Below are 18,185 nucleotides of genomic sequence, written 5' to 3'. Positions count from 1 at the left end.
GCTATGTCTAGAATATTTGAATAATTAGGCAAACCTAACATGCACCCAGAATTAAAAAAAAATGCCATCCTATAATCAACACGAGGTTGGGCATTTGGATTTCCAGGGGCAATAGGCCTACAAGTAACTTGCATGAAGGAGTACATTAGCTGTGACCGTTCTTACTCTCAATGCATTCCGTTTTGGCCCGTTGTGTGTGTGAGACTACTCTGTGAATATGTCATAAACGCATTCTGTTTCATACATTATCAGTGATCATGGTCTTGCCTTTCCTGTTTCTTTCAAACACCAAAGAAAATTGCATCTCTGTTACATTAGGCCCTATCTTAGGAAGGAAGGAAACCATGAAGGATAAACAATCGGGTGAAACGTTTGATTGTCCGCCTGTAGTTCGCACGCGGAGAATAAATAAGCTTGCCACATGACTCGAGGAAAGCAGGAAGTGGCGGAAAGAAGGAGTCACCACAATCACCTATTGCCGAATCCTCGCATCCAGTGCGAAACACTTTCTCGCCACCACTAGTGTTCTGGAAGGAGAAGAACTGAACCGAAAACATGAACTGGAGAATTTTTCATCTGACAATACTTCTTGCCATCCTCGTTGGAGCGACATACGAACAGTCTGGTCAGTGGAGCCATGTTCATATGGGGTAGAATACTCCACATTCAAAGTGGACAGTGTTAGCGAGGCAGTTTTACATTGAAGCTATGACCATCGCCAGCTAACAGTTGCTAGCCTCCACGTTAACATTGCGTACTATTCCTCTATACTTGTATTCTTCAACGATTACCCTTTCGTCAGTGTTGACGATGTAGGCCAGTGTCGTTTAAACGTGGTTATGAGCTACGCCGTTGTTTAAATTTATTTAAGTAGACTCAATAGACCCATTATGTGGTTAGCAGGTACCAATCAATCTATGTTTGTTAGCTTAAAATACCGCTGGATAACTGTTATTGTACAATGGCAAATGATGGCCATGCGGCCACTTGAATGGTGCCCACTTTATTTTTTCACTAATTGCGCCTTTTCCCTTGTCATTGTAAAAAGTATAGGTGTAATTGGATAGTTGCTGGGTCAATTGTGGTTCTCAGTTAGCCAACATGTGTTTGCCTACCTTCCAGCTGTTTATTATGTAATCGGCTAGCAGTGCCCGTGCCGTGGCATAGGTTCAATATTCATTTTAATCGCGGGGGCAGATAGGCCTGGTCTTAGCTTAGCCCCGAAAGAGCCTATGAAAAGTTACATTTAAGGCTGACAGCAGGGGTCAAAGGAAAACATGTTAAAACATGAAATTATTTCTTGGGTATCTTGGAGCTGTGCACCTACAATTAACCACATTTTGTAACCTGGTCAATACGCAGTCTGCATGTAGCATTATAACTAGAACTAGAACTCTAAACTGTTAGTGTCTACGTCAAATCTAATGGCGACCCTCTGTCTCTCAAACACTTCTCCACCTGTACATTCTGCTCGCGTCTGTCAGTTATTGTGCCCGGTGGTGGACCCAGTAAATGAACAACAAACACCGGAACAACAGTGAGGGATTGAAGTTCACTTCGGTTACCGTTACAGATATACGAAACAGGAGATGCCATGCCATGGCTCCTCCCGTCATGAGTTGGGCCTAGCAAATGTGGGCATTTATTTTGGTCCAAAGGTCACCGAGGGTTGGAATATTGGCCGAAGCGAAGGGAGGGACGTAATGTCGCAGGCAATTTCCCTGTGTCAATAACAAGTACGCTGGCATAACTTTTTTTGGCTATTTCGTCCATGCACATTGTAATGAAATGTGTTCAGATGAACGCAATAGCCTTGTCTTTGGTAGCATGGCTTTGGTGACATTGGGGACCAAGCTAAATTAAAAACAATTTTACTCTGCATTTTTAGCGTCCTGTTGCTTTATTACCGTCAGTAAGTGATAACTCCTCAAGTTTGTATAAGGGAGGCCTCCAGAGGGTGTGGAATCCACAATGGTTATAAAAAAGAATTGACTATTGAATGGGTTAGATTAAAAAAAAGAAAAAAAGGACTGAGGTAAATGGATGAGGTAGAAGAAGTTTGCAAAAGTTAGAGGGTATACATACTATACAAACTATGACTTGACTCTTTTTAAACTTCCTCTACCTCCTTCAGATGATTCGCTCGTGGATTGTGCCTCAATAACCCTGTGTGCTGAGTGCCACAGCAGCAACACCTCTGATGCTGCATGCAGCTGGGTGGAATGTGGAGGTAAGTGTGTGTGTGTGTGTGTGTGTGTGTGTGTGTGTGTGTGTGTGTGTGTGTGTGTGTGTGTGTGTGTGTGTGTGTGTGTGTGTGTGTGTGCCGGTGTCGGCGGTCCTTCCTTTTTGAGAGAACGATGCGTATAGTGTGAATGAGTGAGAGAGGAAGTGTAAGGAGGATCAGCACACTAGTTTAGTGTGTGTGAAACATCAAGTCAAGTGCACGTTATTGTCAAAAATCTATGTAACAGGGTTATCACAGAAGTTTAAAATTGCGTTTGACCAGTCTCCAATGTGCAGTTAAACTAGTAAACATACATATAAGACATTGACAAAAATCACCTACACACACACACACACACACACACAGTGCAGTAAGAACATGCATGAGTTTACGTACTTTCTCTTACTTACTTTTCTTACGTACACATTCACTCATAACACACACACACACACACACACGTGCAGTAGAAAAACTAACAAACTGACGCAAGACATGTACAAGAAATACACACATGCACACACTGTGCAATGATAATTAGACAAACATACTGATGCAAAACATGCATATGTCCTTACAAGTGCGCTTTACACAGAGAAAAAAAAGACTGTGAAGAGCTTATTTCTTGCTTGCTTGCTTGGAGAGTATGCTTGTGGCAGCAGGTTCAGTTTAGAGAATCTTTTCATGATGATGACCATCGTTTCTAATGTTCTGTCAGCAGTCATACTCTTGTTTCTCTTTCACTGTGTTTTTCACTCTTGACTATCCTCTCTCTGTCTGTATGTCTGTCTCTGTCTCTGTCTCTCTCTGTCTCTCTCTCTCTCTCTGTCTCTCTCTCTCTCTCTCTGTCTCTCTCTCTCTCTCTCTCTCTCTCTCTCTCTCTCTCTCTAACCCGTTTGGTGTTGTGAGTGGGAGTTGTCTCGGATCTGTGAAGACGCATCGGTGTGAAATGAATGTGTGCGTCGAGGCCGCTTTGGATACGATACCCTCCTCTGTCACAGTCTGACTATTGTGGCCGTCTTCCAGCCTCCAGAAGGTGTCCATGGCTACGACCTGCAGAACATGCATACATAGTCATGATGCCCGTATAGCCAGTGTACAAATGAGCTTAAATTGATTAGCCTGGCTCGCGTCTAGCCAGTAATGGCCAAACCAGTGTAGGTGAATGCAAGGAGTTGAGTTTTTGAGTGGCGTGACTTCAGTATGCTGCTTGAGAATGAACTGAATTCGACAAGATTCCTGCAAATGAAGATGTCTTGAATTCTTGTAGCCAATGTGCGTTTTATGCAGTCAGTATTGTGTGGCTTCTGGTAACTGTTCGGATGGGAAACCTTGGCAACCCACTGATCAGCACTTTCCTCTGCAACACGCACACACACACACGCACACACACACCCCAACAATACAACGAACGCTATTGCTTACTCACAGGAAAACCGAGTGAAGCGAAAGGAATTTGTAAGGTCATAAGTTTGCACATGCTGAGAGAAGAGGGGGTAGAAGGGAAGAAAAGAGAGAATGGCAGGAAGTGGTGATATCCTAATTTGTGTGTGTCTGTGTCTGTGTCAGTGTCAATGTGCCACGGGAAGCGTTGTGCCTCTACTATGTGCTCTTGTTGTCTTATTTTAAGGAGGCAAGAGTGCTGGATAGGCTTCTGATCCCTCTTGTTTAATGTGACATGCCTCCAGTGCACAATAACCTTGTGGTTTGACCTGTCGTGCCTGGCGCATCCTATAACCTCACTCAAGAAACTGTGTTGCGGCTGGGAGTTGTAAACACGCAAGTTGGCTCCTGTTTGGCAACCCTTTTAGGCGTACGGTAACTTAACAGTGGATTTCCTTTGGAAATGAAGGTGCTCGATGCTGATTGGCTACAATCACTTCCGATTTGTAGTGGTTGTCGTGGTAGCAAAGCAGGAAGTGCTCATCCCCATCACATCAAACGATGTGCCAAGACTGTATGCAGGTACTGGCCATATAATGAGAATATCATGAAAAAGTTGATTTTATTTCCATAATTCCATCAATAATGTTTAACTTTCATGGCTTGTAGATGCATGCCCACATTTTGAACAATTCCAATCATTCATTGTTTGTTTTTTTTATACAATTCCTTTCCTAATTAGGCCTTCCAGCTCTAATTATATGACCAGTACTTGTACTCCCTGTCAAGTTGAAAAACTGTCAAATGAAATGACCTGAGCAAAGTAATTGTCTGTTTTTCAGTGTGGATTGATTATTATTAAAAATGAATGGCAGGAGAATGTAATGTACAGCGCTGATACATCCTGGGAGCACAGTCGTACTAACCTGCTATAAGGGTTGGAGGAACATTTTCCACAATATGTACACAATTGAAAACAATACGTGTTCAGGGTGGACCTGTCTGAATGGAAGGGTTTTTTTTATGGAGATGTTCAAGATGCATCATACTTTTTGTAGTTTTTGAATGTGGAGCAGACTACCATTCTTCTCTCCCTTCACACCCATGAGTTAAACCTGTTTGACATCGTCAGTGGTCAGACAGGATTGAGCGGGTTTGAAGAAGTTGACCGTCTGCAGACTCGCGGAGGTCAACCCAGGCACAGCAGGAGACAGACACACGAGTCATGATGACACGCCAACTTGGTATATGATTGCCTAACAAAGGGCGTGTGCGTGTGTTTGTGTATGTATGTGTTTAAGAAGAAATGGATAACACACTACATTCCACGTGTAGTTTTATTCCCATCCTGTAAAGGACAAAACAAAAATAAGGGTCAACCAAACCCAGACTGCCATAGAAAACCAGTGCTTGTCAGGAAATTATATGTTCACGGCGGAAAGAGTAGCATTTTCTCGTGACCGATCGGATACGGAGCCTGCACTCCAGTGTGTGTGTGTGTGTGTGTGTGTGTGCGTGCGTGCGCCCAGACCGAGTGTGTTATTGAGAGGTGGCTGACACACACACATTCCTCCCGGAGAGTAGCTCAGCACAGTCCTCCACCCTTCTATTCATCGTTTTGTAAGGAGTGGTCAGATTACACACTCACGCACGCACACACACACTCCCTAAGACCAACGTAAACACACCAAAAGTTATGTCAACCTACACATTACACCCGGAAATGTGTCCTGGACCCCGGCCCTTGCCGTTAGTCATTAAATAATTAGTCATGTTGAAGTTATTCACAGTTTCAGCGCAGGGAAATACTTAGACTTTAGCCTAATATTTTAAAATAAATCACAATAAAGTAGTCCAAATGCCTGCATGTTGATGGCTATGCAGTCCATGGCATACTCTGGCATTGTGGATGACGTGTTGCTGAACAAAATTTGTCCAAGTGTGCACATTAATGTGTGCTCTCCACCTGACTCTTGTTTGAATTTGTCTGTCTCTCAGCACACATTGGGCAGAGCTGCTATGGCGATAGATTTAAGAAGGCCTTTATTCATTTGCTGTTTGTCTGGGACGCAGCCACATCACATGCAGTTGTCTCATGCGTGTCTGTTCTTGGATTTTGTGTGGGAAAAGGTTGTCTCCCACCTGTATGTTGACATCGCTTTTGTTGTACTTTGAAGTCTTTGTACTTTTTTTTTGCGGGAACCGGGTGGGGGGGGGACCTCAGTCCTTTCGTGTGTGTGTGTGTGTGTGTGTGTGTGTGTGTGTGTGTGTGTGTGTGTGTGTGTGTGTGTGTGTGTGTGTGTGTGTGTGTGTACGCACGTTGCAAGTAAGACACAAAAACTGGAGATAGTGTGTTCACCATTGACCTAGATCCACATTTGGCTTTAGATAACGCCAAGACAAGAGACTCACTCACTCGGTCTCTCTCTCTTACACACACACACACACACACACACACACACACAGTTTGCTTACTCCCTAAAGGCAAAATCGAGGTTGGGGTCTAAAATGTGTAAACTCTCACAATGGATAACAGACCTGTTTTTTTGTTTTTGACACGCATCAGTGCATGCACACTTAGTACACACACTTAAGTTAACACCCTGGCTCGGCCCTCAAGCCCAACCATTTCTGGTTGAAACAAGTCTACTCTGTTATACTGTGTAAAGCCTCAGAATGGACTCTGCTCCTAGTGCTTTAAAGGGGTATGCCACTATTTTGGGGCTTAATACAGTTAAAATCGTTGGCTGGGATTTATAAAGGTGGTAAAGTGTCTTATTTTTCATGTAAACCGTTATCTTGCTTTAAGACAAGTTAAAAGAGGGAGCATGTCGATAAGCTAGTGAAAGTCAATGGATCCGTGTAGCATTGTAGCATGCTACACGGATACATTGACTTTCACTAGCTTAGCGACATATTCCCTCTTTTAACTTGTCTTAAAGGAAGACAACGCTTAACATGAAAAATAAGACACTTTACCACCTTTATAAACCCCAGCCAACGATTTTAACTGTATTAAGCCCCTAAATAGTGGCATATCCCTTTAATTTTAACCGCACGTGCGCGCGCACACACACACACACACACACACACACACACACACACACACACACACACACACATACTTGTTACACTCCTAATGCATGTAAGTTAATCACTCCGTCTGAGATTGTGTGTGTGTGTGTGTGTGTGTGTGCGCGCGCCTTCCTCTCGCGCCTTCCTCTCGCGCCTTCCTCTCGCTTCCTCACTAAAACTCATCAGCCTTTTTATTGGTCGCGCATGCCGTGCGTGTGGACACGCAAATGTGTGTTTGACAGCGTTAGCATGCTGTTGGGGAGTTTTAGCAGTTGTTGGTGAAACTTGTCACTAACTGTCTGCCTCTGAAACTCTAATGTATGTGTGTTACTGCAGACACGCGTGCACTGCAGAGGGAGAGGGAAGATGTACTTGTCTGCATTCAAGGAGAATTCCTGCCAATTTTAACATGCATTCGTATTGCTCACACTACCCTTGACTTTACCCCAGTACCCAACAAAGCAGCATTTTTTTCAGCTGATTCAGAGATCCTGGCCAATTTAATGGGTACATGAGTTTTGTTTACATTTTTTACAAATCGTCTTGACGTACTACAAATATCATCTCTAACATTATGCCACAGCACAGCAGTAAGTTTTGATTGAGTTGAGTAAGTTGAGATTATATTTATTATGTTGAGACTTTTTTATGTTAACAAAGCATGCCCCTATTAAAATGGACAGGGTCTTGGAAATGCTGAACAAAAACTTGCTGAACAAAAACGCTGGACGGTAGGTGCTGATAAAACAAGGGTAGTGTGACCAATTCACCTGCACGCTGAAATTGGCTAGAATTTCCCTTTAAACTCGCTATTGAATTGCTTGGGCGACTGGTCGACTAACAAAATCCTTGGTCGTGTACAGCCCTAGTATATTCTGCATGTTGCATGTCACTGCATGTCGAAAGTGGCAGGAATTAGATAGGTATATTCTTACTGCAGTAATGAGAGGTTGTGTATGCCAAGATGCATCAGTTGTACATCTGTTTACACAGTGCCCTCTTTTCTGCCTTGTGTCCCACAGGTGTCGGAAAATGTATGAACGCATCGGAGATGAACAACAGCAGCTGTGCTAACGCCACCTGTGGAGGTATGTGCAGTTTATACACACACACACACACACACACACACACACACACACACACACACACACACACACGAAAAATCAATGAAGATCGTCTTTTTCTAACGTGAAGTGGCGCGACTGAACTCCTGGCTCTTCCCTCTGCAGCCACTCCTGTACCCAGCACAACGGTCCTCGTCCCTCCTGTTGAGCCCACCTCCGCCACCAATGACACCAACTCCACCGCCGTGGTGCCCACCTCATCAGGTACACGCAAACACAACCGAGATGTACTCCACAAAGATGGTTTAGTTCAGTGTCAAACTCAAATTCACAGTGGGCCAAAATCAAAATCTGGAACAAAGTTGTGGACTAAAATTGTGCATGCACATTTGTAATATTCAAAGGTAAATGTGTCTGCCCTTCGTGTGTGTGTGTGTGTGTGTGTGTGTGTGTGTGTGTGTGTGTGTGTGTGTGTGTGTGTGTGTGTGCGTGCGTGTGTGTGTGTGAGAGTCTGGGCTCACTCATATTAATTGTGTATGTGGGCCAACTGTAATACACATTTAGAATGATACCGTTGGACAAATCAAATTACTGTAGGCCAGATTTTGCCTCCGTTCCTGAGTTTTGACATCCCAGCTAACATGTAAGGGATAATTGAAGACACAGTGTGCGTATAAGAGGAAAAATAGTGCACACTTATGTGGTGATATGGCCACGATGCGAAGCGGTGTGCATTATTTTTCCTGTTATAGGCACACCGTGGAGTCAATTTATCCCACTTATACCACGGTTGCCACATTGTCTGAAATGTATTTAGGGAATTATTTCGATACTTTAATGTCTAAAACAAAGCGTTGGTGCAGAACTACTTCCTTCCACCACAAGCTGCTTCTTTTTCATAACTTTCTGGCGAACTGCCATTTGGCTGTCAAGTCAAGACCCAGTCGTTAGTTCTATCACATTTGGTTGTCAAGTCAGTTGCCCCAATGTTCTATATGGGTCCTTACACGTGTCCGATACAGAGGCGTCCGACTTGCTCACTAAATTTTGTTGTCTGCGGTCTATCTACCTGATGTCAACACTGTGCAACTGATGGTTCCACACTTGTCAGTTTCCTTTTTGGGTGTTTTCAAGTAAAAACACCCAGTCAGTCAAGTCAATTTAAGTCTTAATTGAACTCATTAGAATTGTAGAACTAGAACTTTAAGACGTTTGGCTTTGACTTTTAGCCATTTGCCAATACAAGCATGATTTTTTTTGATCTGATAATGAGTCACTTGATCTTACATGGCTGTTTATCTAGGGGGAACAGTGTTATACAAAGTAAAAGTAGAAGTGAAAACCCCTGCCACAGATTCCCTCCACCACAGATGACTTCTACAAGGACCTGGCTAGACCAAGTGACTCAATATCAGATTAAGAAAATGTTTGTTAAATGCTTGTATTGGCAAAAAACTAGAAGTCATGGCCAAAAGTATGAAAGTTCTAGTCCTACGCAGTGCACCTTTAAGGGCAGATTATAGTTCAGCAACGGCGCCTGTTGGTTACGGTCGCTTACCACTGTTGATGTTATAGATCTGCGCACGAGGTCTCATGTCGTTAGCCACATTTGGCTACATAGCTACAAGGCTACAGTACAGTAGTCAGACTGCAGGCATAGTGCCGTGAGTGCTAAACTGATGTATTGTTTGTTTGTTACTTACTAATTCAGTCATTGTAGTTTCATTTATTTACACACACTAGAAAGAAAGCGTTCGTATTCCACAGAATATTGACAGTTTGGCTCTCCTAATCTACCGGAGAGCTGTGCCGCCACGAGAACAAGGAAGTAGCGAGACGACCAATCACAGCGCCTTTTCTCTGCGACCTTCGCAACCGTCTGTCGCGTAGTCAGGATTTTTTTGAGGCGCGCGACGACGGTTGCAGAGCCTCTGCGCGGGGGGCGTGGTCGCGCACAGACGGTTGCACAGGCTCTGCAACCGTCAGCGCCAATAAGTATAAATTGGCCTTTAAAGCGTGTACTGTTGCACATACTTTAAACACACACACTCTCAAACACACACCACTCAACAGTGCTGTCAGCAAGGTTTATACCATAATAGAACTAAAATGATGATGGAAGAACAAATACAGTGAAATACAAAAGTTCAAAGATCCATGCACAGCTCCTAGGTGCTGGTAAATGCAGGAACATGCAATACTTCAAAAGGAAAAAGTTTACCGGACACTTGTTTTACTTCATGCAGAATTTGCTCTGAATAAAGGAGCATAAAGTCAAACAAGTGTGCGGTAAACTTTTGTCCTTTTACAGTGAGATTCAAGTAGTAACATCCCAGTGTTAACGCATGTTTCTCCATCTGTAGAAGCCGGAAATACAACAGCAGTGCCTCCAGCTCCGCCCACTACTCAAGCCGCCAATGTCACTGTTCCCACCACCTCCGCTTCCAGTGAGTAGTGTGTGTGTGTGTGCGCGTGTGTGTGCGTGTGTTTGTGACGGATATCCCTACATCTTGATTATCAATAAATGTCAAACATTCACACACAATCGCTGAATTGTTCAAATTCACTGTGTGAATGGTCTTACCCTTAGACCAGGGGAAGGAAACCTCAAGGCCTCAACGGCTGTAAACGATTCTCGAAACATAGGTTCCCCACCCTGCCTTCGACCCTTAGAAGCACTTTTTGGAGAAGATATCTCGTCCACATTTTCAAAGTCTGATAGATAATATCTCTCTCTCTCTCTCTCTCTCTCTCTCTCTCTCTCCATCAGATGTAACTGTGCCGACCGTATCTCCAACCCCCTCCCCCTCCTCTAAATCGGCCACGTTTGACGCGGCGAGCTTTGTGGGAGGCATCGTGCTAGTGCTGGGCTTGCAAGCGGTCATCTTCTTCCTCTACAAGTTCTGCAAGTCCAAGGACCGCAACTACCACACTTTGTAACACACACACACACACACATGTGGTCACACAACTCACAAATGCGTCTGCACTCCACACTCGATAAAAGCACCACACTGGACACACACACGCACACACTGTTACATATACACAGAGATGAATGCATACACACACGCATACAAATGTTTAGCTTACTGTTACCGTCTACACTACTACATGAGTGTGTGTGTGTCTAGTAGAATCAGTTATTCATGTATGCAGACACAATGTGATTCCTATCCAATTGATGCCATTTTTTTTACATTTCAGTGGTCCTGACACACAAAAACAAGACTTTGCATGAATCTAGAATGTATAGCTGAAGGCGGCATACATTTCAAACCACCCTTCAACACAAATAATGCTATGAATGCATAAAATGTGTTTTTGTGGAGAGAAAAAAAGAAAACGCAACGATAACGGCAAACATGCAAAAGGCTACAGAAAGTATTCATCCGGCCTGATTAATGTTGTTTTGTAGGCCTGTGTGTGTTCAGTGAAACCTCTCAAAACTTTAAGTTATTCCCCATCCCCAGAAGCCTGCATAGGCTGGTCTGTAAAAAGAAAAATCGTTAATAGTTGGCCAGATCAGGCTTTGGGGCTGACTAGCACTTTGCCGTATCCCCTCTAACCCTGACCGTACAAGAGGCCATTTGGTACCATGATCGGACATGTACACACAGCCAATACAAAATAGCTGTTTACCAGGAGATTGCCATACTTTTCACACTTAAACCATTTATTACAACCACCCCCTCACCCGAAAAACAGCCACGCCTCCCCTCTCTCAGCCTTTGTGGTCTTCAGTCATTGGCATGAAGGCTCTTCAAGGGGTGTGAGAGTGCAGGTTAGCTTTTCAACAGCACATTAGCATTGCCGATTAATTATTATTATTATTATTACAGTTGTATGACAGCGTCCCTAACGTCATGCTCTGACGATGCCGAGTAGTTTGTAGCTGTTACGAGCACAGCATGTCTCTCTGTATAGTAAGGTCATTTCATTTGTTACAGCCATCCATTAACGCCAGCTCAATGCTTATGCTTTGCCAAGGTTAATCAAAGCATGGCCTGGTTTATTCCCAGACGATAAACTCCCCCCCCCCACAGCACACTTGCACATTACTGCTATTTTGCTGTTTAGCAGCATCCAGTGTTCCGGATGCCGATTGGTTGATTTCCACCACTGTTCTTGTTGCTAAACGGTGATTTGGTTGTTACAGTACGGTTGTCTACAGGTCGTATATCGCTAGCATCAGCAAGCAGCAGGCATGTAACATAAGCTGTGCCTAGCTATGCATGAGCTGTCCAGAGCTTCGCAATACAATCCATGCTAGCCACCGTGCTACCAGGTCAAGACCTATTTGTAGTTTAGCATAAGTGGCTGTGCTGGCTCGATAGCGGTTGTGCTCAGCACAACAACAGGATTATAATATCAAATATCGCGTCACTCAAAAATGCCACATTTTAAAGTGTGATATGGTGTAAAGATATATGTGTGTGTGTGTGTGTGCGTGGGTGTTTGTGGGTTAGATGCAGTTGCGGGTTGGAGACTCGTATTGATGGGAAGCCATGGCAGATTAAGTGCCTTCAGTGTTGACTCAATCAGGAGGAATGTGACGAAGAGGGAGGAGAGACATTGTCTTCCTCCCTGCTGCGGAACTGTCAGTGTGTTACTAGTATGACTGAGAATACCTATTGCGAGTGCATTTGTCTGTGTCTGTGTGTGTGCGTGTGCGTATGAATGTGTGTAACTGTTACCTTGTTTTTTCGAGGCAATGGAGGCTCCAGCTGGACTGATTGCGTAATAATTATGACTTGTCACAAGAGAAGATTTCATGTCCGTGCGTAATTGATTAACATGTTTGTGTGTGTGTGTGTGTGTGTGTGTGTGTGTGTGTGTGTGTGTGTGTGTGTGTGTGTGTGTGTGTGTGTGTGTGTGTGTGTGTGTGTGTGTGTGTGTGTGTGTGTGTGTGTGTGTGTGTGTGTGTGTGTGTGTGTGTGTGTGTGTGTGTTGGGAGGGATACCATCTATGTATCTTAGCCTTGCTCACAGTGACGTGGATGCGTCTCGCTGTGTGTTCAGCTGTTCACCTGCTAGGTTAGATGGTGTGCATGCGTGTGTGTGGTGTAGAGGCCCTCTTGTGTTGTAGTGAATCGCCTTTTACTTTTCAGCGTTTGGCCAGTGGCCGAAGCGAGTTGTCGATGCTACCATACGAGCCTGAGGAATCTTTAAGAGTGGAAATTTCAGGAAGATGTTTTATGTTTGTGTCATGGCTATTTGATGGATAGACGGCGTGTGAATCAATCTGAAGCACCTGTTGTTTGAGGTCCTTGATCGCTATTTGTTATAAGAAAGAGTAAGAACATTTTATGCAACATGGGTCGAATAATGCATGGAGGCTAAGGCTAACTGAATGGGGGCTTAGAAACTGTCCGTCGGAGTTCCCCATACTGTTACTGTGAGCTGCTAGTTCATTTTCTCGGTCTCTGCTGCACCATATATCTTCCTGCCCTTTTTTCATATCAACTGCATTTTGTGACCTAGGCACAGCTATTTGGATGAATTCACACCAAACATCTCCTTTAACAAGTTACAATGAGAGTGACCTTCCCCCCCCCCTCCAAAATGAAAGGAACCAAATCCCTCTTGAGCCTTGATGGAATGGGACGAGTAGTGGTGATGGTCGGTTCCTGGTATTTTTAGCTGCTTCTGGCTGCTTTCGGAATTCGTTCTCTGTCCCGAGCACCTTTCTGTAGGCCTCCACCATGAAAGGAAAGCGTTGAGTTGTCGGGTCGGTGATGGGCGTACCCCACTGACAGCAGCTTCTCTGCGTGAAGGATGGTTGTGGAACCTCACTGATATATTCTACAGAGCAAATACGTATATTGCAGAGTGGAAGGGGGAGAGAGGGTCCTCTGTTAGTACTGTTACCCCAGCCTGAAGGAGGTCCGGTCCCAGTTAGGCCATGCGTCCGACCGCCTTTGTTCCAGAAAATGGATGATTTTAGCGTTCGGTGTCTTTTCTTGATAGCAGGGCAGCAGAAGATTAAGGATTATCTTTTCTTCTGTAGCTTACGCTGTGATGAGGCTAATGTTTGTAAAGAGATGTACTTTTTGTGATTTTTGTTGTTTAGTTTCATGGGTGTTCTTTTCTTGTTTTTGTTTTTTTTCTGTTCTTCTGTCTGGTCATTTCACGTTGCTCTGTAGTCCTTATTATCTTTGAGGGTAGACTTGCACGAAGGATGCTTGAAGAAAAAAAACGCAATACGTATTTAAATGTAAATTAAATAGAAAAAAAAACAAGAAAAATATTAAACAGGTGAAAAAAATCAGTGCAATGCTGCAGACTTCTTAAACCACTTGCACGCTTCTTTCTTTTTTTCATTCAAGTTCTCTCCATTTTCTCTCTCTCTCTCTGATGGAACGGCGGCCTCCATCTTCATTCACCCATTAACATAAACTTTCAATCGCTTGCCTGTAAGTCACAAGCTATCGCTTCGCCCCGAAGCTTCCTACAAAAAAGAAAATTGCCAGGCTGCTAGTCCTGCTATTACACATATTGCCTTGTACAAACTCAATGAAGAATGCATGGTGTAATGTCACCTGAATGTTGTTTTTCCTTCTCTCTTTTTTTTAGTGAAAGAAAATATTGCTTTTGTTGTCGCATAGTGTTCTTAGGTAGGAGTATATTGTATATGAATGTTGTGTAGTTGCCAAACGGGGCTAGTTTTGTCCAAAGAAGTTCAACGTGAGGTCAGTCTGAGAGGTGATGTTGGATTTATTAGTGTGCCGTCTCTCTGGTTCTCGATGTTCTCTAAAGAGGAGGAAAGGAGCCCCCTGATATTTTCTCTCCCCCCGCTCTCTCTCTCTCTCTCTCTCTCTCTCTCTCTCTCTCTCTCTCTCTGGGCCCTTTCACTGGCTTGTTGGTGCCTCAGTCATACACTTAAGCCTATGTTGTACCCTACTTGAGCAGGACAGTGTCACAAACCAGCCACAAAAAAGTCAGTGCCATCTCCTAGTGTGACAGGGACGGTAACATTCCCTACAAGTAACCTCCCCAAGATCCACTGCATCCTGAACTTTTAGGTGAATAAACTAGAATTGCAGCAAAGTGCTTATTTTGATTCTAGACCCTCTTAGAGCATGCCATTCCACAAGTCACGTTGCGGTTCTCTTGGGGGGAAAAAAAGTGCCTTAATTGATTTAAGCTGGGAGAGTCTGAATACTTAGATAGCCATGATGGGTAGTGAAGAGGAAAAACAATAGGATTCCCTCTGCCTGAGCGGGATGGGAAGTTCATGCAGAGCAGACGTGCTTTGCCCGGGGTGAACACTCAAGTCACTTACTCAATGGGAAGTCACATTGGAGCCCCTGCTTACACCTCTGCCTTGATGACCTCCCACGGTGGCAGCCATGCTAGGACATCGTACAGAGTTGAATTAAGAAGTACAAGTACTCTCACATATGTAATTACAACACTAGTACTATGATATTACATGGTTTCGACTTGGTAATGCCATACTACTAATGTTGTAATTACAGTTGTAAAAGTTCCTCTACTTTATACATCTCTGACTCGTGAGAGCAGAAGGAGTAGATGAGCAGGTGGCCAGTTGGGCAGTATCTACAATTCATAAGAGCATAGTGACAAAGGCGAACCACAGGGCCACTATATATTGTGTAGGTGACCTCAAATAGGCAGGAAAACAAAATACCTTTTGTGATTTTAAATTCAAAAGTGGTTGGCTTTTAATCGACTACCCTGAATTTCTCTTTGCTACTCTTATCACCTACAAGTTAATATCGTCACCTTTTTTGCCTTGACTTGAGTTCAGCAGACATAAATCAAATGGTGGGTTACGCTACACAACAAAGCATTCACCTGCTCAACCTCACACACATACACATTCTCTCACACACTCATGTGAGTGTGTAGCTGAAGTCGCTTACATTACCATGTTGCTGCCTTAAGAATGTGCCACACTGGTGTAACGTGTCTATGATTTTTCTTTTTTTTCTTCTTCTTTTCTCCCTGGAGTTTTCTTTCTTTTTTTTGCGTTTTTTTGTTCCTTTTTTTGTTTTTCTAGTTTTGCGATTAGATTGAAAATGTTCAGATCGATGACAATAAAACATTGTGAGAACAGTTTTGTTGGTTGGTGTGGCTCTTTTTTCTGTGTACATGCATGTCAGAGCAAAACTTTTTTTTCTCCAAACATTGGAACATCTAGTTCTTGCTCAGTTCTTAAATGGACACTTTTACTTACAGTATCACACTGTATGTTCTTTTCACAAGCTGATAACTGAATAACATGAAGAAACAATATGCACACAACGGTCTGCATCAGCTACTTGATCTGGATGGCTTTGACGTAGAAACTTTGGGATGGAATTGCTAACGTCAAGCAATAGGGCTAGAAGTAGCTCTCAGTGGCCTTGCCCTTTGCTTGTCCTGTTATACTGAGGACCAGGGGACAGGGCACCAAAGAATCGTCTAGTAGGGTAAGATACTTCAAGCCCATACTTTTCCTGGATACATGTGACAGCAGGAGAATGCCCATTTAGGAGATCTTTAGGTTGAGACACTTTTGGAGACTTCATGTTGAGAATAAATGGAGTGTTTTTAGCACTGTAGATGGTGGTAGCGCACAACTTTCGCAAACTGCCACCAAACACCACAATAAAAGAAGGAGGGGGGGGACAATGCCCTCTTACGAGACCGAACTTGAGTACACTCCTTTGCATTGGGTAGTCGGGATTTGGGGTATCTTAGTGCTCTACTAGACGATTCTTTGGTCCCACCCCACCCCATGTGCCTCTCCCAAACATTTCCTGTCAACCTCTTCAGCTGCCCTGTCATACTTAAGGCAGAAAAGCTTAAAAAATGTCCTTCATTCCTGTATATGCGCACAGCTGAGGATCCCTCTTTTAACTTCTAATTTTTTGGAAACTGTTGTCACTCAAAAAATGTGCTCACCCAATACATACAATGTAATGAGGACCTGACAACTGACCCCTTTTTTATTATTTTCCTGACTGCATAGTGTGATCCTCAAATGCCAATTTGCCTTGCCCTCTGCTCTCACAGTCTGAACAATTTTTCGATCCTCCACTGTCTCTCTCTCCCATTACCTTCCTGTCTCCTCTCAAGCTGTCCTGTCCAATGACGGCAAGACAATTCCAAAAAATAAAATAAAAAGGAGTCGGTATAGCACTATCTGTTTAGCAGCCTTATTACTTGCCCTAGATTAGTCTCTAAAGCCCCTGCATGGAAGTAGCCCAAAGCCACTCAACACCCAGTGGGCACAAGTACATAATACGCGCTGCCAATGCATGCAGCGGTGTCAATCTCAGGTTCAGAAAGTAAACACACACACTCACACACACACATACACTTCATCCAATTAACCAACTCCCAATCAACTGAGTGCAATGAGCACTCAAAACAGGCACAGAGGTCAGCAGAGACTAGATATCCCAAGATGCCATATCTGCATAGAAGGGATATTAGAAGTCCCATGGCAGCTATGAGGCCACATATCATATCATTCCTATATCAGCAGCCATAACACCACAGCAAATCATAGAAAGCCAATTATTCCCACTTTGCTTCCATAGACATGAAGTACACTGACGGATCTTGCTCTGCATATGAAGAGTTAGGATGCAAAACCCTCTAATCATCATACAAAATCTGTTTTAAAAAAACCCCAAATCAATACATTTTAAAAATGATTTAAAAGGAAAAATGTAAAGGTAATTTGGAAAAAAATAATCTCAATGAAAAATGTAATTAAATTGATCAAGTACAATTAGATTACATTTAGACAATTAGATTGTTTTGAAGGAAAGTGTGTCAAGCTTTGGCAACACTTTACTTGAAGCCGGCCGGTGTCGTGAGTGACAGTCATGGACAAGTCATAAACATTACGTCAATGTCATAAAGAATTTCTGGTCATGAAAAGTTGACATTGTTTGGGCTGTCTAATGTCTATACCATAACCGAATGTCACTTAATGACAACAGTCATAAAATGTTTATGACATGTCCATTACTGTGTCACTCACGACACTGTCATATCATACATATGACGCCAGCATCAAGTAAAGTAAAGTTACATTTTGTCTCTCTCTCTGAAGTCAGGATTGACCGGGCCTCTGCGAGGAAGGTGCTACACCACGCCAGTGTCCTTCACTTTCCCCATAGCTCCCTCTGTCCTCCTCACTCCCTAATCCACAGCACAAACACACACAAAATCCAGACACAGTTAGAGAACAAGAAGGGTACAGGTGACACAGACAGACACAATTTGCATATATCTGTGTGTGATGATACTGCTGTGCTGATGATACATTGTATTGGTTTTGGTCAGAAGCCAGGAAAAAAATAGGACTACTCTGTTGCCCCAGGCACAAATGGTATCTATGTGTGTCTCACACATACACACACTCACATAATGCTTTGGAAAACACACACACACACACACGTAATGCTTTGGAACACACAC

The 18,185-nt window shown here is 43.4% G+C and overlaps 1 protein-coding gene across 1 annotated transcript; it reads left to right on the top strand.

The window, feature by feature from the left end:
* The first annotated feature begins 429 nt into the window (after positions 1-429).
* On the top strand, positions 430-12,622 carry cd164 (CD164 molecule, sialomucin). Its single transcript, XM_063223061.1, has 6 exons — positions 430-625; positions 2,135-2,230; positions 7,702-7,767; positions 7,909-8,007; positions 10,107-10,190; positions 10,514-12,622. The coding sequence occupies exons 1-6, from the start codon at positions 556-558 to the stop codon at positions 10,681-10,683; spliced, it is 585 nt and encodes a 194-aa protein (XP_063079131.1). The 5' UTR covers positions 430-555; the 3' UTR covers positions 10,684-12,622.
* The last annotated feature ends 5,563 nt before the right edge of the window (positions 12,623-18,185 follow it).

This window comes from Engraulis encrasicolus, chromosome 18 (assembly GCF_034702125.1).
Source record: "Engraulis encrasicolus isolate BLACKSEA-1 chromosome 18, IST_EnEncr_1.0, whole genome shotgun sequence".
NCBI classification, from domain to species: domain Eukaryota; kingdom Metazoa; phylum Chordata; class Actinopteri; order Clupeiformes; family Engraulidae; genus Engraulis; species Engraulis encrasicolus.
The sequence above is the reverse complement of the archived record's forward strand: the minus strand, read 5'-3'. Positions and strand labels throughout refer to the sequence as shown.

Bases quoted from the DNA above. Each gene is read 5' to 3' on its own strand.
- cd164 (XM_063223061.1), top strand. From the start codon at position 556: ATGAACTGGAGAATTTTTCATCTGACAATACTTCTTGCCATCCTCGTT. The intron at 8,008-10,106 runs GTACACGCAAAC...CTCCATCTGTAG, and splicing joins CGTGGTGCCCACCTCATCAG to AAGCCGGAAATACAACAGCA. The intron at 10,191-10,513 runs GTGAGTAGTGTG...TCTCTCCATCAG, and splicing joins TCCCACCACCTCCGCTTCCA to ATGTAACTGTGCCGACCGTA.